This window comes from Frankliniella occidentalis, unplaced genomic scaffold (assembly GCF_000697945.3).
Source record: "Frankliniella occidentalis isolate FOCC.00 unplaced genomic scaffold, Focc_3.1 Scaffold299, whole genome shotgun sequence".
Classification (NCBI taxonomy): domain Eukaryota; kingdom Metazoa; phylum Arthropoda; class Insecta; order Thysanoptera; family Thripidae; genus Frankliniella; species Frankliniella occidentalis.
Genome location: NW_026267425.1, coordinates 74667 through 88575, shown reverse-complemented (window position 1 = coordinate 88575; position 13909 = coordinate 74667). Strand labels below are relative to the sequence as shown.

The window sequence follows — 13909 nt, the reverse complement described above, 5'->3', positions numbered from 1 at the left end:
TGTAGCCGAAGCCGACGGGCTTGGTGATGCAGTTCTGGTTCCATGTGTAGACTGCCGCTGGCAGAATGCACAGGACGAGGACGAGTGTGAACTGCATGGTGCTGGCGAGGGGACGGTGGCCGCTCTGTCGGCCGGTGGAACAATGCTGAACACTGTGCGCCGAGGAGAGGGTCGGGTGCCCTCTTATACTCGCTAAACCGTGACCAGCGTGACGACGTCCCCCGGAAAGCCCTGCGTGATCACGAAGGTGGTGATACTCGACACTCAGTGGTGATAACGGCTGCCTGCGCATACAGCGCGATGACTGAGCACTAACCTCGGCACTAACTTTAAATGTGATGTTCATTTTTGTGCACGTACAAACACTGTAAATAGAAAGTTCCGTCAAGGTACGGATGGCGGATGTCGCGGCTACATTTCCCCGCACCATCAACCGTACTCGTACCCGGCCGAAATAAGCCTGATTCAAGTACTGACGCCCTCTGCACCAAGGATGGGCTGTTGTACATGGGATGTCCCCAGAGGATATCGAGTTGATTTTGACCAACCACAAAACTCACCCCCTTGAGGTGGTTGGGGTGAGTGTGGAAGGGGGTGGGTTTGTCCGAGCGTAATTTCAACCGTAAAAAAAAAAGTTCCGTCAAGGCACGGATCGTGGAAGTAGATGTACGTATTTAATGTTTCAGCCTTGCATTATATTATTTCAGTGAAAATGCTCCTGGAGTTGGGCAGCGACCCCAATGCCCGCACTGTGGATGGCCGGTCTGCCCTGTGCTTCTCAACGTGGCCCTTAGAGACTCAGCAGTTGCTGCTGAACCGCGGCTGCACCGTGACCCCCCGTGACCTAAGAGCTGCTGCGGATATGGGGTCCGAGGACCTCTTTAAGCTACTCCATGCCCAGTAAGTAGCCAGGAGTAGCCTACTCATCGTCATCATTCCAGCGTGAGAGAAGGGCACCCTGCACTGGTAAAACAAGTGTCTAATTTTGCATGACGATTGATGTATAAGTTCTAGTGTGTATCTTCTCGACACACTGTCGATGTCTAACTAGGTTAAAGGTCAATTGGTGTTTAAACGTTCGACACTCCTGAAAAGTAGCATACCATATGGTTCCTATTGAAAGCATAGAACTATGTGTGTCCAAGTGTACAGAATTTAAACGTTTACAAAACGTTTAAAATGTGCACACCACACAAGTGTGCAACTTGAGATAAACACCATGTAATGTTTAAAATCATAACTTGCCCACGTTGGTGCTTAAATTATGCACACTTCTTTTACCAGTGTGGAGTCGAAGCTAAATGGCCTTTTTAAGCGCATTTGACCGATGCAGTGAATTGACCCATTTTGAGACACTTTACGACTCGCACGTTTGGATTTTGGACGCGATCGAAGCTTACTAATGATGTAGCATATGAGGGGGTTCGGTTCACACGCGAGTGAGCGGTGGACGCCGAAGTGCCGCGAGCGGTCCGCGGGTACCGCCAGCGCCGGCCCAGCGGAGCACCTGGTCACTGAAAAAAACGGTTTGCCTGCGTTCCGTACCGTATCTTCAGCTTTCGGTCAGGCCGTAACAGTATGAACTGTACTTTCTTGTTTGGGCTAAGAGCTGTATTTGTCTTCCCTAACATTTTTTTTCAAGTTACGGTCTGTTCTGTATGACACGAACCGTAACCAAAATTACGGTGCCGGACCAGGCAACAAATTTACAGCACAGACCCTAGGCCTTTACCGTGTGTTTTTCTAACAGTGTTTGGCTGGGCTCGGCACGGCCCGGCAAACTTTCACTCACTTGTTTCTAATCACCAAACTGATTTTCAACCACCATTATTTCAAAACGATATACCTTAGCCTTATCAGCACCAAAAAGATCGTAGGAGAATAAGCAATAGGTTAAGGTGTTCTGGGCCGATATCCGGATATCCGAGCCTCAGAAATAGGTCCAAATCCATTTGGAAATAATGTTTCCGAGCGCGTTGCCCTCGCTTCGCAGTAACACGTTTGGCGTGCAGGCTGGACGCGTCGCTGTGGGACCCCAGCGCCGTGGACGAGGAGGGCTGCACGCTGCTCCACGTGGCGGCCCGCGGCTGCTGCAGCGAACTGCTGGAGGCGCTGCTGGACCTCGGCTGCGACCCGATGGCGAGGACAAAGGATGGCAAGACGGCCCTGCACCTCAACGACCGCTTCGCGTTGCCCGGTACAGTGGGGCTGCTGGTGGACCGCGGCTGCGACATCAACGCCAAGGTACGGTGGCAGTGGCCTTTCCTCGAGGGGTACATCACTCTTAAAAGTAGGTGTACGCGATGAATAAAGTCAAGAAAAAAGTCAAGACAAAGTCAAAAAGTCATTTTAAAAGTCCAAAAAAGTCAAAAAAGTCAAAAAGTCAAATAAAAAATCAAAAAAGTCAATTGAAGTCAACGAGTAGTCGTCGAGAAGTCAACGAGAAGTCAGAGAAAAGGCACTGAAAAAGTCACCAAAAAGTCAACATGACAGTGCAATATGTGCCTGTAACAGGCCAAAAAGCTAACTGAGATTGTATCGGAAAGTCCTAGATCACTGTCTTTTAAAGAGGTAGGAGGGCGGGTAAAGTGAGAAAAATGAAATAATTGGATTTCATAGGATTGCTTGACCAAAAAACTTAAATATTGAAAATGATCTGTTTTTCTTCCTCGGGGAGTGAACTCCGATGAAGAATTTTCTTCTTATTCGATTCCTGCTTTAAATAGTACCAAAAAGTCTTGAAAAAACCTCATTATTAGCCCCCAAAAATTCGACTCTCCCTTATTTTCAAAATATAGGGGAAAAAATCATAAAAGTCAAATAAATTTGATCAAAAAGTCAAAAAAAAATCAAATTAAAGTACAAAAAAAGACAAAAAAAGTCAAAAAGTCACGGCGAAAGAAAATTGACTAAAAGTAGGTGTACGCCCAGAATCGGAGTGGTGCACCCCTCGCCTTTCCTACACTCCTCGTCGCTTGGTCTTTCTGCTAGCGAGTAGGGTCAGGTCGGGTAATAAATGCACAAAAACAAATCCCTCTCGTTCAGAGCAATTCTATGATGCACACGAAGTTGTCGAATGTTCAGAAAGGTGAAGAAACATTAAAAGCACAATTTGGAAGTGTAATATTGTATACTCTAGCAATAATAAGGAAAAAAACAATGTCCATTTTTTTACCCACCACGTGGCTAATAAATGCACACCAGCTGGTAAAACGGTGCACAGTCCTGTTTTAGTGCACCTTTAACCCTCCAAAGGGTAAAAAATGTTCGCGGGGCGATAACAGTTGGTTTTGGGCTTCTCTGATTTTCTGGATTTTCTCTAACTTTCTCCAATTTTCTCCCATTTTCTCCCATTTTTGTAGAAGACCGATATGAACACCCGTCGTGCGCATAAGTGGCAAAATATTTATTGGCATGCGAATTTGCGTGAGCACAACATGTGCACGGAATTCAAACGCCCAGTGGAACAAGGGGGGTTGATAGACGAAGCGGCTGATTCAAGAGGACTGGCTCTCAAAGTTTGTTTAGGGGCGCATAGTAAAACATAGAAAATCTGCACAACGCGTTTGAATAGCTCTAAAACTGTTGTGCGCACATGGAATCAAAATTTCCAACATGTCAACAACAACGTTGGTAGGGACTGCCTACGTGAATTCAATGTTGCATTTCTCACTCGCGGAACCGGAGCCTGGCGCCTGCAAGACTCGGGGTAGGCCAGTCCGCAGTACACGGATGCAGTGAAGGCGAGATGTTGCCTACCCACCAGGCGCTACGAGAGCTTGCATCTGTCGGGGTGCGTCCCAAATCTCGCCCCGATTTTGTATTGATATTATCGCAAATCCACTGTCAGTGTCTCTTTTCTTTTAGGCGCGCGCTACCCGAAGTGCCCCAGGCTGTGCATTTATTCCGCGCACGGTCTGCATTATTTTTTACACGCAGGGGTGTCCGTTTATTAGACGTTTCATTCAAACGCTTACAGTAAAAAGGCGACTTGCAATTTGAAAATTCCGATTATACCACTAGATTTGGGGGACTTTTAGCTGTTACTTGCACATTGAGTGAGTTCGTCACGAGGGAAGACTTTCAATCACATTTTGGTAGAACTTTTCGACGTGTCCCTGGAGCAAAGGCGGATCTGCGCGCGACCGATGAATAATGGCGCATCCGTTTCGGTGCCGCCGAAGAAGGGCGCATCTGCTTTCCGTGAGATTCGCGTAGGTGAACTTTAGACGCTCCTCACACCTCAGAGGTTTGTCCTTACTATTTGGATGTTGGCTCATATTAATCCCTGATTCTTTATTAGTATGTATCGTAAGTTTTGCTGCTGTATTACTTCTCTACGATAAACGGGAAACATTCAAAGTTCTCCCTAGCGAATCTCGCCAAAAGCAGATGCGCCCTTCTTCGGCGGCACCGAAACAGATGCGCCCTTGTTCATCGGTTGCGAGCAGATCCGCCTTTGCTCAAGGGACACGTCGTTTTTGCCTCGCGGCGGGAAAGTTTTGAGAGCTAGAAAGTTATTTTGTACATGACAGGCATTCCTACTTAAAAACGAATTATACGAACTATTCCTTTAGATAGAAGAAACTTACGTTTCATTTGGTATAGAGATGTTGCCGTCAAACTAGAGGGAAATATTTCAAAATCCAGTGCGCATGTATTACGCACTTGAGAGGTGTGCATTTATTACCCGATAATTTAATTTGGGGTCAGCATTAACATCTGGGTGTGTTACGTAAACATTTTAAATAAACAGTTTTGTTCTCTCCTGCAAAAACCGACCCGACAATGAAAAGCGCCAAAGAATTCCTGACAGGTTTCATCCGTATGTGTGTGTTACGTACGACCTCAACTTTCATAGCCAAAGCAATTGTGTTGTCGAGGCCACTTACTATTTGCCCCATTTTTGACCTGTGCTGTTTGTAGGACTGCGATGGATGGCCGGCGATGTTCTACGTGATGACAGAGAATGATGGCAGCCCCGGCTTCATTAACATGCTGGAGTTCTGTCTGAGGAAGGGCTGGGATGCCAGCGCTAGGTACGTGTTTACCCTTGACCATTTTATCAGTCAGTATAAATAGTGTTCTGTAATTCTTTCGTCGTTATTTGCGGCATGCAAAACTCGGCAAAATCACAACATGTCTAGACACACTAAAAAAAAAAAATGCCTTCTTTCAATCAACAAACATGTCCTTTAAAAAGTTCCTCAGGGTTGATAAAGTGAGGACTCTTACACTCTGCTCTACCTTGCTGCCTGTAGGGCCAATGACGGCACCACAGCCCTCCACATCCTCATGACGATGAGGCTGTTCGAGAGCCACGTGGAGGTCGCGCAGCTGCTACTCGACAGTGGCTGCGAGGCGACCGCGGTGCGCTCTGACGGCCGCACCGCTCTGCATCTTATTCCGCACTACCCCAAGGACCTGTTGGAGCTGCTGCAGGCGGCGGGCTGCGACCCAACAGCCACTGCCAATGACGGCAAGAGCCTGCTGCACGAGCTTGCCTCGGAGAAGAGTATGGTCGCTACGCTACTGGCCAAGGTACGCGCGGATGCACCTGTTTGGTTCAAACCTCTCCCTTCTGTCTTGAAGAATACCTAACTGAGCGGGCACTACCCAACTTTGACCCCTCCCGGGAAGTTCAAGGGTCACCGTTGGGGTTAAAATCGACCTTGCAGCTAGTCTTAGGATGCCTTGTCCCTTGTAGCACCAAACATTCAGACAGCGTTTTCTGAGAACGTTCTTTTGGTTCTCTGAAGTTTCCGTAAACGTTCCAAGAACGATATGTGCTACAAGGGGAAGTGGGAGGGTGATTATCAAAACAAGCTGAGCCCGCTCTTCCGCCAAACCAAGTTGCCAGCTCCGCTTCGCTCCACCGGCAACTCGGTTCGGCAGGGAGCGGGCCAAGCTTGGCCTGCCGGCGGCGTTTGGGACGGGCCTTCGGCCCGTCCCTTCTGAATTTTCATGGTGTAATACATCTTCTATCCGAAAACGGGCCTTCGGCCCGTTGGAGTGCTGGCTCGCTTACGACCATCTTTTTGCCAGGTATCTTTTCTGTCTACTTCGTAATCAAAACTCAACAAACGAAGTATTCTTTTCATACGCTGGGCATCTTTGGCTGTGTGTGCCGCAGTTTGTAGAATACATGCAAGTTATGCCAAATCCCTTCTAAGTTATTGATGTTAGCTTATGAATCAAATAACACACCTATGAAAAGATACATAAGACTAGCCCTAGAAGAAGTTAAATATACTTCCAGCCATACTCTGAATGACTCCGAACGTGTTCGAACAACAAATAAATGTTTTTTGGTATTTTTTTTTATTTTTTTCTGTTTTGCATGGAAGTGTACACGTTTTATTAATGATGTCCCACCATAAAATAAGCCCACTCTTCTGCTTAGAAGAAAATTTTGAACCGACGGCATACTTCTCTGAAAAAGTAAAAATATTTCTGTTTTGGCCAGTTTGGTAAGAAAAACTCCCTTTTGTAAGTAAACAGGACCAAACTTTAGCCCAAGAGGCTCTACTTTCACAAGTTACCCCTTAGGAAACCATCAAATGTTTTCTAAAATTAATATATTTATTTTTAAGCCACTTTCGTGGGTAAAACTCCCCCTAGCGCGTAAACGGTGAAAGATAGAGACAAACGGACAAAATTTTCGCCCAAAGGGCTCTACTTTCATGAGTTACCTCTTGGAAGACCATCAAATGTTTTTTATAATTAATATATGTATTTTTAAGCCACTTTTGTGGGTAAAACTCCCTTTAGCGCGTAAACGGTGAGAGATAGAGCCGAACGGACAAAATTTTGGCCCGGAGCTCTACTTTCAGAAGTTACCCCTTAGGAGACCATCAAATATTTTTTAAAATTTAAATATTTATTTTTGGGCCACTTTCGTGAGAGAAACTCGCTTTAGCGCCTAAACGGTGAGAGATAGAGCCAAACGGACGAAATTTACGCCCAAAGGGCTCTACTTTCACGAATTACCCCTTAGGAGACCATAAAAAAAATATTTTTTTTTCCACTTCTTGGACCAACCCCTATTTCTTTGTTACCCCCTCAGACCCACTCAGGGGTGGTTGCCAGGATTTGCACCAACCGTTTCGTTGTCCAAAAGTGACAACAATAATACCCTGAAAATTTCAGACCTCTAGCTCACGTCCTTCTTGGGGAACGGACAGACAGACAGACAGACAGACAGACACAAGGGCGATGGCATTAGCCCGCTTCTATAGCTTTTAAGCAAAAGAGCGGGCTAAAAACGTGCAGTTCCGTTTCAAAAAACAAATAATAATTTTTCATTATCTTTTTTGCTTAATTTTTCGGAGTCTGCGACACCTGAGAAGAACAACCGCTTACCTCCACGGACTGGAAACAAACCCGCTTACCTCTGCAACACTCAAACAAAACCGCTCACCTCTAGGACACGCAAACAAAGCCGCTTAAATGACTTTTTCACACATTATGAAACATGGGTATCATTCGAAAGAGAATTTTTCAGTGATCATGTTGATACCCGTATCTCAGAATGTGTAAAAAAGTCATTTAAGCGCTTTGTTTGCGTGTCCCAGAGGTGAGCGGTTTTGTTTGAAGGTTGTAGAGATAAGCGGGTTTGTTTCCAGTCCGCGGAGGTAAGCGGTTCTTCTTCCCAGGATATCTTGACCAAAAAACTTAAATGTTGAAAATGACCTGTTTTTCTTCCTTGGGGAGTGTGATGAAGAATTTACCTCTCATTCATGTTATAAAGAGTACCAATAAGTCTTGGAAAAACCAGCCAAAAACAACTGAAAAATGGACTCTCCAGAATTGAAAATTGCTCGCACCAATTCTACTAATAAACCTGATGGTCTAAAAATTTCTCGTAAAGTTTATTTGAATCAGAAAATTTAAAACTAGAGGTTGGCAATGTCCTCTTGACATGTTTTTGGCCCCAGGTAGATTTTGACTAACGACTAACGTGCAAATTCATGAATAGGGCTATGTTCCTATTATCTATCATTAGCTGAAATTTGTTTGGTTGCTTCCTCCAGTTTTCTGCGGTTTTCTCGCATTTTCATCGGTCTTCCCTTACATTTTCTGGTCTTCCTTGCAATTTCGAGGTCTCTCCTAAAGTTTTTCGGGTCTTCCCTTATATTTTTCGGTTTTCCGTCACATTTGTGGCCTGCGACCAATAAGATCTTCTTCGGTTTTCTGTAGTCTTCCTTGTGGTCTTCCCGATCTTCCCAGTTTTCCGGGCGGCCAGAGTACGCGCTCGAACCTAGTTGCGGACCCCACGAGGATGGTACCCTCAAAAGCGCAATCACTTTCGGGAAAAAGAAAGACTGGTGACGATATGTCGATAAAGAGATGAAATTTTATTCATTTTGCATTCAAATGTTATACGCAAACCGCGTTGCGAGCACTGCTGATGGCCCTCTTGTCGAGCTTGCTAAACTGGCTCAGGACGACCACGTCGAACCAGGTCTTGGACTTGGACTTGTTGTCGTACTTGTTGACGAGACACTTGGCGCCCAAGTACTTCTTGCACTGCGAAGCACCATTGGCGTCGTTGACCATTGCGAGATGGCCACCTTTAGCATGGATGTTGATGGGCTGTAACAACGAAAAGTGAAAAATCTTGTGAAATTTTCTGCGCAATTATTGTTTAGGTACTTAAATCGTATAAAGTATTGCTTACGCGGGTGAAGGAAGTCCACTTGTTGCCCTCACTGAGAATGTAAGAGCCGGTCCAGGGCTCGATTCCTCCGTGCTTATTGTTGTCCATGGAGTTGCCAACAAGGTGGACGTAGTTCTGAACACAGAGCCAGTTAGTGACGTTGATCGAGCTTTGCTCAAGACACACGGCACCTGCGGCCGGCGGGGTAGGCGTCCGCACGACGCAGTGGTGCGTCGCGCGGTGGCCTACCCCGCTCTCCACAGGCGCTCCGCTGCGCTCCACTGCGCTCCGCTGCGCTCCAGGCTCCGTCCTTACCCGGGACTTGCTCCAGCCGCCGGCGTGGGGGGTCCTGCCCGCGGTGTTGGCGACGTGGTTGTTGATGAGGGTGATCTCGTCGTGGGTGCCCCAGAACAGCCAGATCCAATATTGTTTGCCGTCGCAGTACGCTGAGCTCGGCGTGGTGCCGTCAAAGTAGCAGGAGGACACGGTGATGCCCTTGTTAGTCTTCTGGTAGCTCACCAGGTGCTGACGCCCAATGCGCTGCGCAAAGCACCACGTTGAGGCAACACTATGGGGCCAACCGGAAGTGCATGCCAACGTGTAGCGTACTCACCGCGATGGTGCACTTGTGCACCCAGACGTTCTCCACGTTGTCGAAGGAGAGCGCGTCACCGGCCCAAATGACATGAGGGTTGATGTCGCTGATGGTGATGCCCTGGATGATGACGTTCTTGGCGTTTTTAATCCGGAGTCCCTTGCCCTTGATAGCGCCCTTTCCGTTTGAGCTGATGATGGACTTGTTCGAGCCGACGATGAGCTGGGTCAGGCCAGCCTTGTAGTACGTGACCTAAAGCAACGACAGGCTCTGTTAGACGGCTTCTGTCCTGTAAGTGCTCGTAGTACACACTCCAGCCGCACCGTACCTTGGTGGGCGACCTGCCGTTGCACGTGCCCGCGTTCGCCAGCGACTCCTGGAAGCCGGAGCCGCACTTCAAGAAGAAGCAGCCGGTGCTCACGGCCGTACCCTCCGACTTGGTGTAGTCGAACGTGGTGGTGAGGTCAATGATGAGCTTCTCGCCGCTCTTGAGGTAGTTCGTGAGCTCCGCCGTGTTCTTCGGCTTCACAGTCTTACCTGGCAGAAAAAAAATTACATCAATTCAAACGTTTTTTGTTGACTAAATATGTAAGAGCTACAATGTTTTTGTCCCCGCCCTAACCATGTTGCTAATTATCCCCAACCTGGTTTCCTGTCACCCGTTTGTCCCCATGCCACCCTGACAGCCTAATATTAACTCTTTTCCCCTTACAGCTTACCATGCCTCATTTTATTACAGTACCCCCTTCCCCCGGCACAGTGCTCTATAGAGGGTGTAAGCAAAGGCCATAACGCCACGGCGGGCGGCCACGGACCCTCGAACACTGGGTCGGCTCCCCCTTCCATGGTGTAGAGCTCACACGAAGGTGAAAGGAACGGCCATATCACCATGGTGTGCGGCCATGGACCTTCGAGCAATGCATCCACTGTTGGGAGGGGCTGCGACCCCCGGGACCAATAGGGAGGCCGTACACTTTGTGCGAGGCCGCGGTCCGGGACGCAGCCTCTCAATGTGTCCACCCTGGGGGGTGCAATGCGCACCCGCCCAGCACTTCACAGTGGACACGTGGGCGGCTTCACTGCCCACACCAGGTGGCCAACACCAGAGAGCTAACGAGAGTACCGTCCCTCGCCGGAGATGTAGCCTGGAATACCGCCGCTAGGCGATGGTGATTAGTGGGGGACCTGCCTGCCAGCCGAGCTAAACAGAGCAGAGGCGAACAGAGAAACAGTGCAGGTCCCACCGCGAAACCACGGACGTGTCCAGCACTAGCTGGGGCGCAGGGGATGGTCCGTTCGCGGACTGATGTCCCACCGGAGTTCCGGTGATTCAAGTTCATGAGAACTGACGTCCTAACCCTCATTGAAGTTGAAGTTGAAGCTGATCTTTGCTCGCTACTGACCCCCCTGTCCGCCAGTGGTCTTGTAGCCGAAGCCGACGGGCTTGGTGATGCAGTTCTGGTTCCATGTGTAGACTGCCGCTGGCAGAATGCACAGGACGAGGACAAGTGTGAACTGCATGGTGCTGGCGAGGGGACGGTGGCCGCTCTGTCGGCCGGTGGGACAATGCTGAACACTGTGCGCCGAGGAGAGGGTCGGGTACCCTCTTATACTCGCTAAACCGTGACCAGTGTGACGACGTCCCCCGGAAGGCCCTGCGTGATCACGACGGTGGTAATACTCGACACTCAGTGGTGATAACGGCTGCCTGCGCATACGGCGCAAAGACTAAGCAAAGCAATAACTTTAAATCCAATATTCATTTTTGTACACGTACAAACACTGTAAAAAAAAGTTCCGTCAAGTCCGTCAAGTCACGGATTGTGGAAGCCGAGGGGGCAATAACTCCGGGAATCATGTGTACACCTGCCTGGGAATCATCAGAATAAAAATTAATCGAAATCAATAGAAATCGCTTGAACTAAGCGGGAAACTAGTGGAACTCGTACAAATTAGTCAAAATAAGCATTTTCTACCTTTAGAAACCCTGATGGAACTTTTGGACGTCGGTGGATGTAAATGGACGACAGTAATTTGGACGTAATTGGACGTATGTGTGGACGTCCACGATGACGTCCACTACGTCCCCGTGTTGCGCGTTTTGGACGTTCGTCCACTACCGTCCATTACCATCCACTACGTCTATCACGTCTATCACGTCCTGTCACGTCTTCAACGTTTGCAACGTTTTGAAACACAGTCGTTCAAAAACATTTTCTGGGCCGTCTTGCTCTTCGAAGCTACCCTTTCTTCCCCTGCCTCCTAAACCCTATTGTATGCTGTTAATCTCACCTTACCTGGGCCTGGATTCGAACCTCGAACGTTTGACTTGATGAGCGGAGCCCGTAACCATTCAGCCACGGAGTACTTATAGCATAGAGAGCGTCAGAAGACGCGTATGGACGTAGTTGGACGCATGGTGGACGTATCGTGGACGTCCTGGGCGTCCAGGTCACATAGTGTCCGGGATCGTGAGCGTACGACGTGAAGACGTCTCTTACGTTGTGGACGTCACAACGTACCACCTCATCCGTGACGTCCACGGCGTCCTATTACGTCATGTCATGTGCCAGTACCGTCCACATCACAATTCACGTACCAGACGTCCACAACATTCTAGACGTCTACACGTTAAAGTACGTCTGTCACGTCCCAGTGCCGTCCACAACGCAAATTATGTACTAGACGTCCACAACATTCTGACGTCCAACACGTCCAAGTACGTCCACAAAGTGTTTGCGCGTCGTGGATGACTGTGGACGACTTGTCGTCTGTGATACTTCTGGACGTAATGTGGCGTGCCTGACGTACTGTATGTTGTATGGACGTCTCCTTGGACGAGTATGAGAACGACCGGTCACGGACGTGACTGGACGTAAACGGACGTTTACTAGCTGTTCAGAATGTTGCAGACGTCCGGAACGTCTCTGCACCAATATGTAAACGACGAGTATGTACGTAACTGACATCGTTTACTTAGTGTCTGGACGTATTGGACTAGTGTCGGACGTGTGCTTGACATCCAGAACTCGTCGAAACACGTCCATTACGACTTATTCACGTCCAAGTTAAACCTAAGGAATGAATATAAGCAGACGGCGAGGGGTGTGGAACTGGATACAATATGTGTACATCGGGAAAAACAATCAGAAACAATCAGACACAATCACACACAATCGTAAACAATCACACACAATCGCAAACAATCACACAATATCCGAAACAATCACACAATATCCGAAACAATCACACAATATCCGAAACAATCACACAATATCCGAAACAATCACACACAATCAGAGACAATCACACACAGAGACAATCACACACAATCAGAGACAATCACACACAATCAGAGACAATCACACGCAATTGGAAACAGTTACACACAATCAGAAACAATCACACAAAATCGGAAGTAATCACGCACAATCTAAAACAATCACAAACAATCGGACACAATCATGGCACAATTCTTAAAATTATGTCCCAATATTGACCTAACAATCTGAAACAATCAAAGAAAATCATCCACACAATCATAAACAATCACAGACAATCATTCACAATCTGAAACAATGATTGTCTAGACACAATCATGTGTATACACTTTTTTCACCATTTCCACACCCCTCGGCAGACGGGATCACAAGGAATTAAGTATTTCGGGAATCATGTGTACACGTCGAAAGGGAGTTATTGCCCCCTCGGTGGAAGCAGATGATACGTATGTAATGATCAAGCCTTGCATTATATTATTTCAGCACAGGAAGTATAGGTTTCAAAGATCTAACATCCACATTTACAGATTTTTTTTTGCAATTTATACCGCTATTCATATCATAGAAGTTCCCCACTGCCACTTTTTTTCCCTTCAGTGTTTAGAATAGCATGATATGATAGAGTAGTATGTATAGTGCGATTGAACTATGATCCGCACAATCCCATATACATACACATGATCATGGCAATTAACCCAGGCCCAACATGATCACCCCCCACCCCGCCCACCCCCCGCGCAGGCGCAGACGCAGCGTAGGGCTAAGGGGTGAAGGGGGTTAGGCTGGTCAAGATTGTGCAACACTCGGCCCGCACAACCCCCCTGTGCGGGGCGTGTATCAAACTAGGCTTGCATAGGTATGGCACAGGCTTGTGAAGAGTTGTGCAACACTCAGCGGAAGGCCCGCAGGGGCGTGTATCAAACTAGGCTTGCAGGGTGGTTATTACATTGCACATGTGAGATATACGCCCCGCACAGGGGGGTTGCCCCCCCTGTGCGGGCCTTCCGCTGAGTGTTGCACAACTCTTCACAAGCCTGTGCCATACCTATGCAAGCCTAGTTTGATACACGCCCCGCACAGGGGGGTTGTGCGGGCCGAGTGTTGCACAATCTTGACCAGCCTAACCCCCTTCACCCCTTAGCCCTACGCTGCGTCTGCGCCTGCGCGGGGGGTGGGCGGGGTGGGGGGGATGTAGAGACCTTCTGTCTCTACATAGTGGCAAGCCGACCGCGGTGCGCGGGAGGACGCTTGCCCTAGGTTAGCCAATAGAGTAGGTTCGAATTCTGGCGCGCAGGTAAAGCGCGGGGCAACCCTGCCCGCTGCAGTTGGCAGCACCGTGCCCGCCAAGGAGACGGGTATTGTCTCCAGGCGCGG

At 48.3% G+C, this 13909-nt stretch overlaps 2 protein-coding genes and 1 long non-coding RNA gene across 3 annotated transcripts in view; 2 read left to right on the top strand and 1 right to left on the bottom strand.

The window, feature by feature from the left end:
* Positions 1 to 13909, top strand: part of LOC113211041 (ankyrin-1-like) — a gene marked incomplete at its 3' end in the record, with an annotated part of 37629 nt that overhangs the window by 15791 nt on the left and 7929 nt on the right. Inside the window, 4 exon segments of the mRNA XM_052273777.1 lie at positions 708 to 900; positions 2013 to 2244; positions 4927 to 5039; positions 5262 to 5541. Coding sequence (XP_052129737.1) covers positions 708 to 900; positions 2013 to 2244; positions 4927 to 5039; positions 5262 to 5541 — 818 coding nt within the window.
* On the bottom strand, positions 8337 to 10844 carry LOC113211042 (uncharacterized). Its single transcript, XM_026429281.2, has 6 exons — positions 10658 to 10844; positions 9583 to 9791; positions 9273 to 9506; positions 8975 to 9199; positions 8681 to 8794; positions 8337 to 8595 (listed from the first exon to the last, which is right to left on the bottom strand). Exons 1-6 carry the CDS (start codon positions 10773 to 10775, stop codon positions 8380 to 8382), a joined length of 1116 nt encoding a protein of 371 aa, XP_026285066.2. The 5' UTR covers positions 10776 to 10844; the 3' UTR covers positions 8337 to 8379.
* LOC127750970 (uncharacterized) overlaps positions 13710 to 13909 on the top strand; it is a 6874-nt gene continuing 6674 nt past the window's right edge. Inside the window, exon 1 of the long non-coding RNA XR_008011917.1 lies at positions 13710 to 13829. This is a non-coding gene — a long non-coding RNA (uncharacterized LOC127750970). The remainder of the gene's footprint in view (positions 13830 to 13909) is intronic.